The 15,565-nt window shown below is 39.9% G+C and overlaps 1 protein-coding gene across 3 annotated transcripts in view; it reads right to left on the reverse strand.

Moving 5' to 3' along the window:
* Positions 1 to 14,393, reverse strand: part of helz (helicase with zinc finger) — a 65,073-nt gene extending 50,680 nt beyond the window's left edge. For 2 of the 3 annotated variants that reach the window (XM_083938615.1, XM_083938617.1), the window contains exons 1-5: positions 14,351 to 14,372; positions 5,377 to 5,403; positions 3,368 to 3,613; positions 2,351 to 2,387; positions 1,958 to 2,082 (exon numbers count right to left, since the gene is read on the reverse strand). In XM_083938615.1, the coding sequence (XP_083794741.1) occupies positions 1,958 to 2,082; positions 2,351 to 2,387; positions 3,368 to 3,595 (390 nt within the window). In that variant the 5' untranslated portion in view covers positions 3,596 to 3,613; positions 5,377 to 5,403; positions 14,351 to 14,372. Of the gene's footprint in view, positions 1 to 1,957; positions 2,083 to 2,350; positions 2,388 to 3,367; positions 3,614 to 5,376; positions 5,404 to 14,350 lie in introns of all 3 variants that reach the window. The other variant, XM_083938616.1, reaches the window with a different exon arrangement.
* Positions 14,394 to 15,565: the final 1,172 nt, after the last annotated feature.

Raw genomic sequence — 15,565 nt, forward strand, 5'->3', positions numbered from 1 at the left:
ACCTCTGCAGTAGCATGATAATCCCTTCACATTAACTGAAGCACCAACAAAATAGTATGTGAACACGGGGTGCATTAAAAGAGTGTTTTGAAAGACTTTCCTACTAGCCCCAGTACCAGCTGCTCCATTCAAGTCAATTACCAAATGCAATTCAAAGGGAAGGAGCTCATTGATGATTTATTCCCGCAAAACATGTAAAATGTTGTGGTTTGTGCCAGTATGGTGAAATATAAGTTGATAAAAGATGGTAAAAGGTTTGGGAAAAGTCGAAACACTACGTGAGATCTCAGGGGGGGGTGTAGGTAAGTAGGTAAGTCTTTCAAAACACTCTTAATACACTCGCTGTGTCGACTCGCTGCCGCCCTAAGCTAATCAATGTTTGCCGCGTCAGGCTGTTAGCGTCTCTCCGGAAAATCTAAGTTCATAGTCCATATACAAAAAAAATGTTTCGATGGCTTATTTGATGACCCAATTTGCCTAAAAAAGACCCTGGGATGATTTCTATCTTGTTCACCCCCATAATTATTATCATTTTCATATTCTATCACCTTAGCTGTGCTTGTTTCTACTATTCTGCTGTATTAACTGCCATAACATATAAGTCATATTCACATTACTATAGATATTATTATAGTTACTGGAAGTGTGTCTGTCTCTGTCTTTGTGTCTCTCTGTCCATCTGTCTGTCTTTTCTCTCTTTCTCTTCCTCCCCAACCGGTCAAGACAGATGTCCGTCCTCCATAGAGCTGGGTCTGTCCGACGTTCCTGCCTGTTATAGGGAAGGTTTTTGTTGCCACCGTACGCTGAGAATTGTTGGATCTATGTAAATCATAAATAAGTCATAGAGTGTGGTCTATACCTTCTCTGTAAAGTGTTCTGAGATAACTTTTGTTATGATTTGGCACTATAAATAAAATTAATCAGAATTTCACTTCAAGAAGAGTTTTCTGCCTCCTCTAGTGTTCCCATTCTGAAATACATTCTCGTTTGCATGAGAAAAGTCAAGGGTTTTACAGAACACACACAAAGAAAGGGAGGCTGAGCTGAGGAAACATTAAGAATGAGAGGCTTAAAATGGTGTGAAAAAGTGGGAGTAAAAAAAAAAAAGGGGGGGGGGGGTTAATCAACTCAAGCTGTGTCAAAATAATTTTCGTTTGTGAGAGACAGAGAGAGATAGAGATCTGCCAAGCAAACAAGATTGGCCCCACTCACATAAAATGTTGGATGACCTTGGGGCCAATCTCAACCTTTGAATACATTTGAGTGAGCGCGCGTGCGTGCGTGCGTGCGTGCGTGCGTGCGTGCGTGCGTGTTTCAGTGGGCAGGAGTGCAGTACGTGGTAGCACACAGGAGGAGAGTGGAGCTGGGGGAGGCACCTTGGCAGCAAAATACATGTTGATGTATGACGATAGTGGTTAGGATTACCAAAGGGAGAGAGTCACACAGGAGAAAAGGTGGACACAAAACGTCTTTTACATCCACAAAGTAGCATTGTTATAGGGAGGGCACTCACATTATTGCACTAAACATGTGTAATGCACTACACATTATTGTGGCCCTTGTTCAATTCCAACATTAGTTGGGAACCTTTGAATCAATACTTATTTCCTTCACTGTGGTCCATAAACTATTTGTATGAGCCTGAAAACAGTTGATTGTTTTTTAGTAGGCCGCATGGTTCTTCTATGTGTGGCCTATTTGACAAAACCACCATGACTGTTAATTATCAAGCACACTGTATATTCCTGTAGCATCTCCGATCACTGACTCCAATCACTGACTCATGTCCATTAACATTAAATCGCCAAACCCCGCCCATGCCCTGAAAATGTCCAGTGAAGTTCCCCCATTTTTGCACAATATTTTAGCCTAGCATGCACTTTGGCATTACATAAATTACAGTCAATGTGTAGGCTGACTGCATGTATACACTGTATAAATTGTCCATTGATCCTACCATTGGCTCTCCATACAAGGCTTTAGAGAGGATGCTGGCCACCTCCTGCAGGCTGCCATCCAACACCATGGTGTGCAAGCTGGCCTGTAGCGAACCATCTCCTCTGGCAATCTCTTCTGCCAGGACTAGGAAAGGATGAAGAATACACAGAGGACAGGTAGGGAAAGAATGAAGACAGTACATCCAGTTTTATTCCAATATATGTAAATGAAGCAATGGCATTAGCACAGTACAAAAATAAGCAGGATTCAGCAAATAAATTAGCCCAAATGTAAGATTTCTTTTGCTACACTGAGCAAGGCATGTTAGAACTTGGTGTTTGGTCTGCCAATTGGTAAAAAAACAACTACTGTATAGTATCAGCAGATGGTTCCAATTTGAATTGCTACTCACCATGTTTGCAGTCTTCATCTGCTTCATCATAGTTTTTCTGTTGGCAGACGTAGAAAAAAAAAAGTAAAAAAGGGCTAACCATAAATGGGAATACTTTTTGTTGGAGGGTCTGAGCTTCACATAAGATCAAAGAATGGCCATCTTTACTTCACAGTTGAATTCCTCACACAATCATTACAGACTTATAAGTTTCCATAATCTTAGGGCTTAAATATCTGGTGAAATTTTAGTGCTTTTGGGAAGATAACGCAGTACTATGTAGGAAGAAAGTAGGGTTTATTGTTCTCATTTCTAGCATTGTCTTTGTGATAATTTAACATGTGATTAGAAGAACAGTGGCTTTAAAGCACAATGATCAGCCTACGTCATTTGTGTCATGAATTAATTAGGTGATACAATGGTTTGAGTTTTGTTTAAAAAATATAATTTTTAAGATTCTCAAAAAAGGTATCCTGGTATATATCCTGTGGTTGACTGGTATAATGAAAAGGCAAATGCTATTTTCACCCTGATACAAATATCAATGTATGCTATTTGTACCCGGGTGTCAGTATCCAACAATGGTATTTTCACCCATTTTTTTTGCCTAACCCTAACCAAGTAGTTTTGTTGTCTAAACCTAATCTAGTATCTTTATTACCTAAACCTAATCATGTAGTTTTGTTGCCTAAATCTATCCAAACTGGGAAAAAAATAATCAACCAAATTCTACGTCACAGGCTGGGTTCGACTCCTGATCTGCTGGGTGAAGGTGTGTTGCCTAACCCACAGTTAACTATTACATTAACACACTTTGTTGCTGTTTGATGCGGTGGATGAGAGATCAGGTGTAAATAGCCAGATTGTGCGGGAAAGGCTATTTTCACCCGGGTGTAAAAAAAACACTTGGTTATAAAAAATGGAAAGGATTTTGGAGCCACAAAGCAACAGGGGACAAGGGTAGAAGAGTAATCAGCTAAGGCTATAGGTTGTCTTATTTCTAGGCAGCAGCAATACTTAGACAGCAACTGTCCTCACCAGCTGCAAGAAGGCAGCAATTCTGTAGAGCAGTGCACGGCTGCGGAGGGGTCCAGCGGCAGCGACAAGGGATGTAGGGCTCAGTGGGACAGGGGCACCGGAAGGTGGGGCTTGGGGTGCAAGGACCACCAGGGCATCCGTGCTGTGACTGACTGCCGCCTCGTACTCCCGTCTTGCTAACGATTTGCTGGCTTCTTCACATGACTTCTCCGCTCTCCTGTCCGCCATGACTCAGGGACAAAACGTCTGGAATCAAAAATAGACGAGAAGAAAGGCATCAAAATCTTTTTTTTCTGAAGCAAGGTTGGCCAATAAGAGAACAAAAAATCCAAATTTTTTATCTATTGGCCACTGCCACCCTGGTTAAAGTAGCAAATTGTGTCTATAGCCGATTGACTGGTTGAAGGAAGGGGTGCTTGCCATGTCTACAAAACAACATGACAAACCGTGACGCTATTGGTTAAAAACATGTTCTTTACACTGAAAATTAAGTGAGACTTTCCAAACTCCCTGCAACCATTCAAGACGTGACACTCATCTCACCAGGGATCATAGACAGAACTCCAGGACACTGCACTACAGAAAACATAACACTAGCCCATCAGTAATATTTTTCCTTCCACAGGAAGTGAAATAACACAAGCCTCAGCCTAGACACAGGAAAAGTGTTAATTTGTGATATGTTAATCTAAAACTAGAACATTTACCCCTTTTTCTCATTCTCACAAAAGCCATTTTTCTTTGTCTCCATGTTATGTGTATCAGACAGTCTGTATGTGGTTAGGCTACTTCAAGCATGTTCACTGGCTGTATGTCAGGTCTGGAAATTCAAAAAGGTCAGACCATCATACTAACTTCTTGTGGGTTATACAATCTGACAAAATAAAACCTACAGTACTCCCACACACACCTATTGGTAAAACAGATCCCTGATTTGTTTGCTCAACTTGATATGTAATGACCAAGTTTCTCTGCACAGTCTGCTTTTCAATAAAAGACAGAAAATGGGACCCCTTCCATTCCTTGATCAAAACTTCAGAGGATTTTTGTTCTTTTTCCACACTGTTGAAAAGGTGGTCAATCAAGAATATAATCATTACATTTTATCAAGCATTATTACTTAAACCATGACAACTAATCTGTAATTACTACACATCCTGTGTCTGTGTAAATAGGACAGTATTTTATAACTGATATTTTATGTAATGTTAATGCTGTTTGTGAGTGGGGATGAAAATTATGGGGATGGAATTGATAAGATTTATTGATATCAATGCAATTATCAATTCTACTTATTCATTGTCAAAATTCTCTATCGATCCCCTTATTGAATCCAGATCAGTTGTTGTGTCAAGGCAACTGTTTCTATTATCTCTGAACTCAGTGTAGATGAAATTAGAATATTTTATAGCTTTCTCTTTTACTTAGGTTTTTAAAGAAAAATAAATAAATCAGCTAAGCCTGCATTTGTGGTGCTAATGTTATGCCACGCTTTGAACCATTTCTTTCTCACCGCCATGACTCATTCTTGTTGCATGTTTCCAGCAGTTTTATGTCATATTTTTGCAATGCGCATCTGTCAGAAAAACATGTTGACATTGATAAAAAATAACTGATCGAAGCTCGAAGGCATACAATTACGATTCTGATTCTTATTTGTTACTGGTTCTCAACTGGAAACTAGCAAATAAGGTTTTAGATTAGGGATGCAAATTATTGAGTAATTGATTAATCGATAGTCGTTTCATCTTATAGATCGATGTGAAGTACTTCTGGCATTAAGAGCGCACTCAAGTGGACTGGCGGGGAATAACGGGTTCAAAACGCAATCCATTTATTTTAATGGAGTAATTTCTTACTGACAATCAATAATCAATTCATTGTTTGCATCCCTATATTAGGTATATCTTTGTATGCATCATATTTAATTTATTGAAGACAATGTGTATTGTACGTGGTCCTTGTCAAATAAACGTCTAATTAAAATAAGAAAGTGGATGCATGCTCACCAAGAGTCTCGTCTTCATGTGGTTGATCTGTGTCATAAATCAAGAGGAAGAGAGAATGGTTCTTTAAGAGTGGTTCCTACATATTTTATATTCTGGACCTCTGCTCACAGTGTACATTCAAATACATTTGCAACTTGCTGGGAAAGCAGTGATCACATGAAAAGCCTACAGCATTATAAGACATACTTTTTTTAAAAGTCATACCAAGCTCCAAAACCAACAGCAGTGGAGTCAACTGTCTGGTGTCATCTGACTACTTAGACTGAAGGTATTGTCATAATTGATAATGCAAAATGTAAAAAAACTTTTTGGGCCAGTTATCACCTGGTATTAACATCCATCCTGAGTGATCAGATAACAAGTGGGAACCTTTACTTGTGATGCCCAAATGAAGCTTCATAAACCATTTTCCTTATTTTCTGAGCCCACTAGATGGAGCTCTCTATTCAACAAAGGGTTGAAAACACACTGAATTATCATTCATTGAGCCCTTTTCCTTAACCTAAAACATAAGGTTATTGTTTAACGGCGGTCTCTATGGCTGCCTTTTTGAGGCAGAAGAGATCCAGAGAGCTGAATAAGTGCAGGGGAACACAGACACATCCTCGACAGTCTGATAATAACATCCAAAACACACAATTCACTTTTAGTTCTAAAACATGAGAAATAGTCTTCTTTGAAAATAATAATGAAAATATAAAAACAGACAAAATACACAGAGCTGCCTGTGGCTCCGTTGTGGATAAAGCCAGTGAATGAACATCTCACCTTGAATTAGGGTTAACTGACAACAGGTTAGTAACATGATTGGGTATAAAAAGCACCTCCCAGAGGGGCCGAGTGTTTCTGAAGTAAAGATTCACAACTCACTGGCAAACAGTGCAATAAAATTTAAGAATAATATTTCTCAACATAAAACTGCTAAGAATTCATCGACAGTACATAGGTTATGTAGTGAACAAAACTGTATGAGCTCAGGACAACTTCCAAAAACAACTGTCAGTAAACACAGTTTGTGGCTGCATCCACAACTGCAAGTTGAAGCTCTACCTTGCAAAGGGGAAACTGTATATAAACCAGATCAAGAAACACTGTCGTCTTCTCTGGGCCTGAGCTCATTTAAGATGGTATCAAGTGGAAAACTATCCTGTGGTTTGACGAGTCAAAATTTGAAATTCAGAATCATTTCAGAATAACATGTCATGGTGTATTACTTTTCCAATTGACAAAAGGGAGACAAAAAAAGACAGCCTACTGTCAAAGTACTACAAAGGACCAAAGACTGTACCATGTAAGGTCTTGGGTATTGAGGGATAAAACGGTTGTGGCTGGAAAAGGTTTTTAAGATCCATGCCTTTGTCTTGCGTGTTCTTGCTTGTGCTAGCTGTAACATTACTAGCATCCACATAATCCTCATCACCTGCGTATCTTTCCCCATGTCGTCTAACAAGATTTTAAAGATTTATTGTGCTGCTGGTGTACTTTGTAGCTGTTGTACAGACCTTACCAATGGACAGACTTCTGCTGAGTTTTCCTTCATTCTTCGTCAGCCATGTTGTTCTTGCAACCATGCAACCATGTAAGGTTTGACCAGTGTGAGTACAAACATACAGTGCCATGGAGCAGTATGCTTGCCGGCCACGGCCCGTTTGGGAGAGGTGGGCTTTTGTAAAGCACGTTTGCACATGTATGAGCACGAGCCTGCACACGTGTACGAGTACGAGGCCTATGGTGGTTCTGACGTCATTTTATGTGTGCCTGTTCGGACATAGAAAAAAGAAGGACGGACCATGCGCGGACATTTAAAACAATGGCGGCGAAAGGTTCATGTTGGTGAGTTGCAGAGGTGGAGTGTTTACTGCAGATTTGGTCAGATGAAAATATTCAAAAACAGTCGACAAGACGCACAAAATATGAGGTATATGGAAAGATTTGTAAACAAAGAGACGTCAATCAATGCGTGTGACTTGTTACGGCGTGATGACGTATAGGCAGGCAAGAATCATTCGCGCGAGGCCGAAGTAGTGCGAGTACAAACGGGCCTGGGGCGTGGGGGGGGGGGCAAGTACCCTAAAGCACGGGGCACGGTAGGGATGGACAGTGTGAGTGCAGCCTTAGTAGCCTACATATTTGTGAAGGCACCATTAACGCTGATCGATATAGGTTTTGGAGCAACATGTGCTGCCAAGTAGACCATATCGTTTTCAGGGAAGGCCTTGCTCATTTCAGCAAGACAATTCCAACATTACCACATTCTGCACGTATAACAATAGAATGGCTCCATAGTAAAAGGGTGCTAAACTGGCAGGACGGCAGTCGCGACTTGTCACTCATTCAAATGTTTTGCATATTACGAAACATAAAATACAACAAAAGAGACCCTTTAAAATAACAGCAATTGGTCTCATCAATTCCCAAAAGCTTACAGTTGAACAGTGTTGTCAAAAGAAGGGTTAATGCTACAAAGGGGTAAACATGACCCTGTCAAAACTGTTTAGAAGTGTGTTGCTGGCATCAAATTCTAAATGAGGAATATAATTTTCAAGAAAACAATTACATGTTCTGTTTCTTTCAATATTGCAAATGTTGTCTTTGTGCTATTTTCAATTACATATGGCGTTTCAATGATATGCAATGATTCCATTTTTATTTTACACAGAATGTCAACCTTTTTGTAAAAGTCTTATGCTTCATCATAATGCATGCAATTTAAAAGTAAAAATGTGGGTATGCTTACTTGGTTATGCAATGACATTTACACTCATTGTCAAATAATAGAGTAATGATTATAGGCTTGGCTAAAGACGTCAGACACATTCTCAGTTTAGGAGGTTTAGTCAATCACAACATGTTATGATAATCAATGTTTGCAAAGCAAACAACAGGCCATGTTGGACCAGCAGCATCCTTTGAGTGAACCTACTGTCATCTTATTTAATAAAAGAGAGAGAGAGTGTGAGTCACTAATAAGTTTATATCTAAACATTCACTCATATTCAAGGCTAAGTAGTCTTTGGTTCTGTGTGGAGGAGTTTGTGTGTGGTTGTAGGTGGTGGTGGCAGGATCCATACAACATCCAGCAATGTTTCTGCGCATTTAGGCATAACAAGTACAAGGGACTGAATTTAATTCATAGACAACCATGCGATTGTCTGCTTTGTATATGTAAGAATAAGTATCGAATAAGACATGGAAGGCTTTTGAAAAGTATGCCCCAATGTGACTTCTATCCCGATATGGATAACTCCATATCTTGATAACTGTGTGTGTGTGTGTGTGTGTGTGTGTGTGTGTGTGTGTGTGTGTGTGTGTGTGTGTGTGTGTGTGTGTGTGTGTGTGTGTGTGTGTGTGTGTGTGTGTGTGTGTGTGTGTGTGTGTGTGTGTGTGTGTACGCGCACGAGAGCCTATTTTAGTGAATTTCTGTGTGAATTAAATACTTGACAAATGAAAAGTATTGAGTATTTTCTCAATTGAACTTTAGTGCAAAATTAGACTGTAAGGCCTGGATTATATGACAAGATTATCATTTAACCAATATTGTTTGGCATCGATAATGGTCCTCACCACACCACCATCACTCCGTGAAATAGGCTTACAGTCGAGTGTTTGTTAACTAAACTAAAAGTCAGTTAAACAGGTGAAGTAAAGATAATGTTGTCGATAGCCTACCAGTTACAAGCCGGCTTGGTAGTGAACAACACGCCAATATGCTGAGTCTTTGTTTTTAGCAGAGGTAAAACTGAATATTCTGTAAAAAAAAAAAAAAGATCAGTGATGCCATTTTGCCCTCACTTTTGTCTTTGAAGTTAGCATGAAGTGATGTACGCTAATGTAATGCACACACTGTTCACAGTCACAGCATAGAAAAGCACAGTGCTACATAGGTCGCCTCATTTTCTGTTACCACTGTAGCATTAAAGCATTGCAGAATTAGCAAGCTAGCTAGCTAACAAACCAGTTGATTAGTTAGCTTGCCTTGCACAGTACTTTCATGCAACACTGGTTAGTAGTAGTAGCGGTGGGGTGCGTTCACCAGCTTTGGTCTGATAAACAGTAAATTCACCAATTCACCAAACCCACAGGTTGTGGACAAAAAGTAATAATGTGCTTTCTTCACTCCAAACAACAGTGTCGATCAATGAGACTTGATTTATCTGACTTATTGATCTCAGCATGCCCTCCTGTAAACTATCTCCATCTCTTTTTTGGGAGGGAATATATATCGTTTTCTTAAAGTTATAGCGTCAGTAGAGGAATTTCAATATCACCCAACCCTAACAGACATTTGTACATGGTTTTGATGATATACAACAACATCATCATCATCAGAATCATCATATCACCCAGACCTAGTTGAAAGAAGGATCATGAAGCCAGGACAGATAACATTTGTTAATCAAAAAGCTGGTTTATCCTAAGGGCGCACTCACACTGTCCGCCCGTACCGCGCCCCAGGCGTTAGGGTACTTGTCCCCCCCTCCCTCTCCCCCCCGCTGGCCAGCCCGTTTGTACTCCCACTGCCTGGGCCTCGCGCAAATGCGTCTTGCCTGTCCATACGTCATCATGCCGTAACACACACATTGATTGACGCCATTGCGATGGGTCGCTTTGTTTATAAATCTTTCCATAGACCTCTGAGTTTTTGCGCGTCTTGTCCGACTGTTTTTGAATATTTTCATCTGTCCAAATCTGCAGTAAACACTTCACCTCCGCTTCACACCAACGTGAACCTTTGCTGCCATTGTTGTTGTTGTTGTTGTTAAATGTCCACGCATGTTGTGCGCATGCTCCTGTTTGTACATGTGCAAACACGCTTTACAAAAGCCCAACTCTCTCAAACGGGCCGTGGACGCAGCTGGCCGCAGCTAGGTAAGGAGCGATTGCACTCACACTGGTCAAACGAGCTAGGCTTTACCTGTAAAACCTGTTTTGGCCAGGTGCGGAAGGACAGTGTAAGTGCGCCCTAAGTCACTGATTTGGTCTGAAAGTGCATGTTTTCCCTATTCTTAGATATCAAGTTGGCACACCGGGTCTAAGTTGACCCCCCACCAAGCCTAATAATTCTTTTAATGTTTTGTTTTTTTAAATTACAGTTACAGAGGGGCAGTTGGAAACTAAGACGTAGATTTTAGCACTTACTTTATTTAGGGCTCATAGAAGCTGTGTTATAGTGTGTTTTTGTTTTTTATTTCTTCTCAATTTCACAATTCTGTCCATGATTCTGTTATCACAGCACCTAGGCCCTACCTTAATGCTGCCATCAGTCTGTCACTGGCCCACGCAGAGCCCCTTGGAGTCAACTTTTCAAGTTTGAAAATGTGTAAAATTATAGTTGATGTAAGATGACTATTATAGCACTATACTGTACTGTACAATCCCCACAGTCTTTGTGGCCCCAGCAAAATTCCATTAATGCTTAGCCAATCAACAAAAAAGCAGCAAGGCTACAGCATGATAATCTAAACCTCACTCCGAGATTACGAGAAGTAGCGTGCCCTCCTTCACACCAACCAGTACAAATGAAGATAGGGATGGTACACCATGACCTGCTGAACACCAGAGTAACAAATGCTCAATCTTGGCTAATAGCTCAGTAATCTTTGGTCTTATTTCCACCTTACTGGTTTCACCGTTGGCATTGTAGCTTATCTCAGGCTGGTAGAAAAACACCCTTTATCACAAAAACGCTGCCCAAAAAGCCCCATCATAGTTATTATGTGCAAAGATGGCTGGCAGAATTGGTTGCTAATAAAGATTCCACAACAATTAGCTGATGCTGGATTTCCATCCTGGCCCTCTCCACAGCCTGGAATTCAGCTTTTGATTATGACTGGCTCAAAAGGAACAGTGAATTTGTGGCCTGTTGCCCCATAATTTTGGATATATTTGTGAGTTAGTCCTTGAAAATGAGACAGCAGACAACTAACGTAGGCTGTGTTAAAGCTGCATTAGCAGCATGAAGAAGACAAAATAACGGACAATGTCACATCCTGGTAGAAAACTTTTTTTTTTTCATTAAAAAACATTTATGGGTATTCCACCATGTGCCATAACGGACTATGTGAGAAGAGGGAAAAACTGAGTGCATCTGCCACATTGGCATCATTTTGCAATAAAGAGCGTATTAACCCTGCAGTAAGTGTTTCAGATAATCAGTTACTTCTTGAATACCCAGAAACAGGCAACTATGATTGTAGCAGCTGCTCTTTCCTAACTGGCAGTGCCTTTAAGACAGCCTGTTCTTGTCTCTGACCATAAACTTAACAGATTCTCTCACAAATGTACATTAGATGTTGGGTGAACAAATGAAACTGACTTAATATGATGTAAAAAAAAAAAATGTTCAGGATTTATTATAGGTTTTAACTGATGTTATTCTACTGAGAATTAACACTGCGGCCATGAAAGTTACAATGCAATATTTTCCAATGTTGCTGGTAACAGCACACTCATCTCCAAAGGCAGACAAAGTTTGTACAATATTAAGCATGAACAAATGCATGTTCTAAATAGTTAACACTTCAGTGTTTCATCTACAGTTTCTGACCCAAATATTACAGCTCTCTCTACAGTTTCATCTTTTACACAAGGAAAGAGTAGACTGTTGCTGAATTCACTTCCTCAAAAAAATAAAGCATTCAGACGAGGAACAATATTATGTAGGCTAAACAATGTATACATGACTGTATACTATGCATATGTGGTAACTGGCCATATTATGACCAATAATGTTGCAGTAGCCATACCGTGATACCACATATAGCCTGGAGCATCTTAAAACAAGAAACCGTCAGTGCGTTTACATGCACATCAGTAACCCCCAAATTGCCTTACCCCGGTTTAGGGAATGATCGGATTATTGAAGTTCCCCCTGTATACATGAGCGGGGGTTGAATGAGAAAATGACGGAGTAGCCCGACCTCCGGTACAGTAGGTGGCTCTCCGCCAACATACAGCTGGAGTGAATACAGCTTTTTTGTCCGGTTCCCCTTTGTAAAAGTCACAAACAGCCGAGTTTTGGACAAAATTACGACCGAAATGGGTCTTCTTGTTTGTAATTTTACTTGCCATTGCAAAGTTCTCCCTCAATTTAAAAGGTAACGGTCTATTATTGTTGTTTTTCGCGCCGTTGCTTTCTGGTTTATTTTATTTCCGGGTCAAAAGCCACTGCCACGGAGTGGGGACAAGAAACAAGATAATAATCAGAGAATGCTGTTTACATGCCAAATAATGATAGATCAATTTTATATAGACCTTTTCTCAGTACTCAAAGACGCTTGATCGGGGAACTGAAGGAGTTCTCTAGGTCTGTTAACCCAGATGAAAACCCAGATTTTACCCGGGGTATGGTGTTTCCCAGGGTATGACCTTAACCCGAATATAATTGGGTTTTTAAACTGCATGTAAACGCTCTGAGTGGTCCAGGATGTGTTTCCACAAGACAGGTGCATGTGCATTTCGGGAAGTGAATTTAGATTGTATTTGAATGACAAGGCAGTCATCTTATGGCATTATTGCTATGGTGGCAAATAGGACATATTCTAATATAAGGTTATCACAATTGCGACAATACTAATATAAAAAAAACAATACTCAATACCCCTTTCGATATCATGGGAAAAAAATATGACTTTTTTGTTCTTTAAAAATTATATCCTACACAACGTGCTGGTTCATAAAAAGTTACTGAACACATTCAAACACTGAGTTGATTTACTTCCTTGTTGTGTCATCTGTGCAGCCTTGGGTTAAAATCTGATTGTAGATCTTTTTTAGTAGCTTCAGTACTTTCAATGCTATCAAATGTAGATATTATATCGTCTTACAGTAAACATGTGGTATTGAAAAAGTATTAGTACCCCTGGAAACTTTACTTTAGTGTTTCTATTTACAACATTGAGGGACATCATTTATCATAACAATGTAGTTAGCAAATGTTGTACAGTATGTGGCATATGCAAAATAGGGGTTGGAAATTGCTTGCTGGGAAATGGAAAATAGGGTCAAAGATGAACCCAAACTTAGGAATGATCTTAATGTCTTACCATCTCCAATTAGGAGAGGTTATTTTAAACCCTATGGAGCGTTTTACACTCCTATTTGTAACAGTAAGAATAGCTGATGATACCCAATGCTTTCAAGCCAACTACTTTATAGAGGCAACAACAAATAGTTTGGCGGGATACAGTGGGTGGACACCTGCCTTGTTATAGTGTGCTTTCGTGGGATCCTACTACAGAGGTTACAGGCTCGAATGCAGCACAGTGGAGGAGAAAGCTAATTTTAATAGCTATGGATAATTGTAAAACAACATCGATTGCTTTCATCCTGAAATAACCTTTGGGCTCGACAGTATCGTTAGCAGCAATGTGTAGAATACACGTCTATAAAACTTACAAATGTATTAAAATTTGAATTAGTAGACATCAAGAGACCATACACTAACAAACAAACGTTGGCAATCACTTGTTTTCGTCTTTCAGTAGCTGGAGTTAAAGCTGTTGTTTGTCTAGTGAACTTGTCATGACTGTTGCAAGTCAGAGCGATGACGGCAGCGTTACAAAGCCCTGAAAATGTCCCCACTAATGTTGGTTAACTCGCAGTTCCCCTTTGCGAGGGGGTAAACAGTGTTCCCACTAACCAGAGTATGCACAGCTAACCGTTAGCTTGCTAGCCAAAACACGGCCTTTCTTGGCACCAAACTGGCAAGCTCACAACAAGAATAGCTGGCTGCTTTGCTAATGATAGCACGCTAGCTAGCTACTAGCTGGGTTCGCCGTAACAAAACGGGTTCGGGCCTGTAATTTTGCCACGGTGTTTAGGCGCACATAATTGATATGACATCGTGTTGTTATCCCTGCATGAACTCAAAGCATTTGCCGTTATCATAATGATTTGTGGAGGGGCTTCATGTCAGTGGCTTTGCGATGAAAAGGACAACTGAAAGGGCTGAAAATGGGAAGTCAACACTTACCTAGCTTTACTTTCTACGCCATCTTGGATCCACTTGTCAGACCATCGCAAAGCATAGTGGGATGTACTGATCTGAAGGTTGAGAGGACTGTTTGTTAGTGCGTGTTAGTGCGCGTGTGTGTGAGAGAGAGTGGGGGGCCTCTGACGGCAGGAATCCTTCTCGTCAAAATTCCTATTTTATTCCTTTAAACATTTATGTTAAAAAAGAAAATTAAAATGCCACATTTTAGAATACCCCATATTCTGTAGAACTGGAGCGATAAAAACGCTGCATAATTTGTACATAGAGGTGACATTTTTCTCAGAACACATGGTTTTCCCCTTAGCTTATCTTGGTACGAGAACAGAAAAATAGAGGCAGTTTATTCTTGGGACAAACCTTGTTTTTGTTGCGGATTCAAACCATGCTGAACAACCAAAGGGAGTTATAGGCTACTGTGGACTGCCTTTTCTTTTGGATTGTCATCAACCCAATCCTTGTCAGCCTTATTAAACTCTATATGGGATGCCATCCACAGTGTATATTTTTGTATTTTAGCAGGACTAGAGAGTTTATAGTAGAGTCACTTAAAGTGTGATTAACACTCTAGCTTTTCGCCATTAAGATCCATTGCAGACCTATTTTCAACCTGTCATAGCAAGAAAAGCCCAGCTGTAACTCATAGCATTGATGCTTGCTCTGTTCTTGAGGTAACATAGGTCGGAATACAGGCATTACTAATGTCATTAAAATTAATTAAAAGCAATTTCAATTAAGCTCCTAGATACTTTTTAAAGCACTTTAGAATAATTTGATAGATCACAACACGAAAAACAGGGAGAGAAGCTACAAGAATTCATGCAGTCTCAAACAAACAGTCACTCATTGAGTGCCAAAAAACGTTATCAAACGTTTAAAAAAAAAGTTATTTTTGCTCAGCAATTACAGTACAAGTACAACAGACCAAACGGTAAGTTTTATGTCCCAAGCCGAGCAATCACAGCTGTAAAGAAAAAAAAGAAAAAGCTTTGAGACTACGGGATAATAATAATAATAATACATTTTATTTATAGGTGCCTTTCTAAGCACTCAAGGACGAGGGTACATTTGTTAAAAACAGTGCAACACCCACAATTATAAACTGTGGATGGACTTAAATGCTAAGAGGAGGGTTTGAATTCAATGCGGAACTTGATTGGGAGCCAGTGGAGCTGTTGTAGGACGGGGGTGATGTGG

This window comes from Echiichthys vipera, assembly GCF_963691815.1.
Source record: "Echiichthys vipera genome assembly, chromosome: 2".
In the NCBI taxonomy this organism is placed as follows: Eukaryota; Metazoa; Chordata; class Actinopteri; order Perciformes; family Trachinidae; genus Echiichthys; species Echiichthys vipera.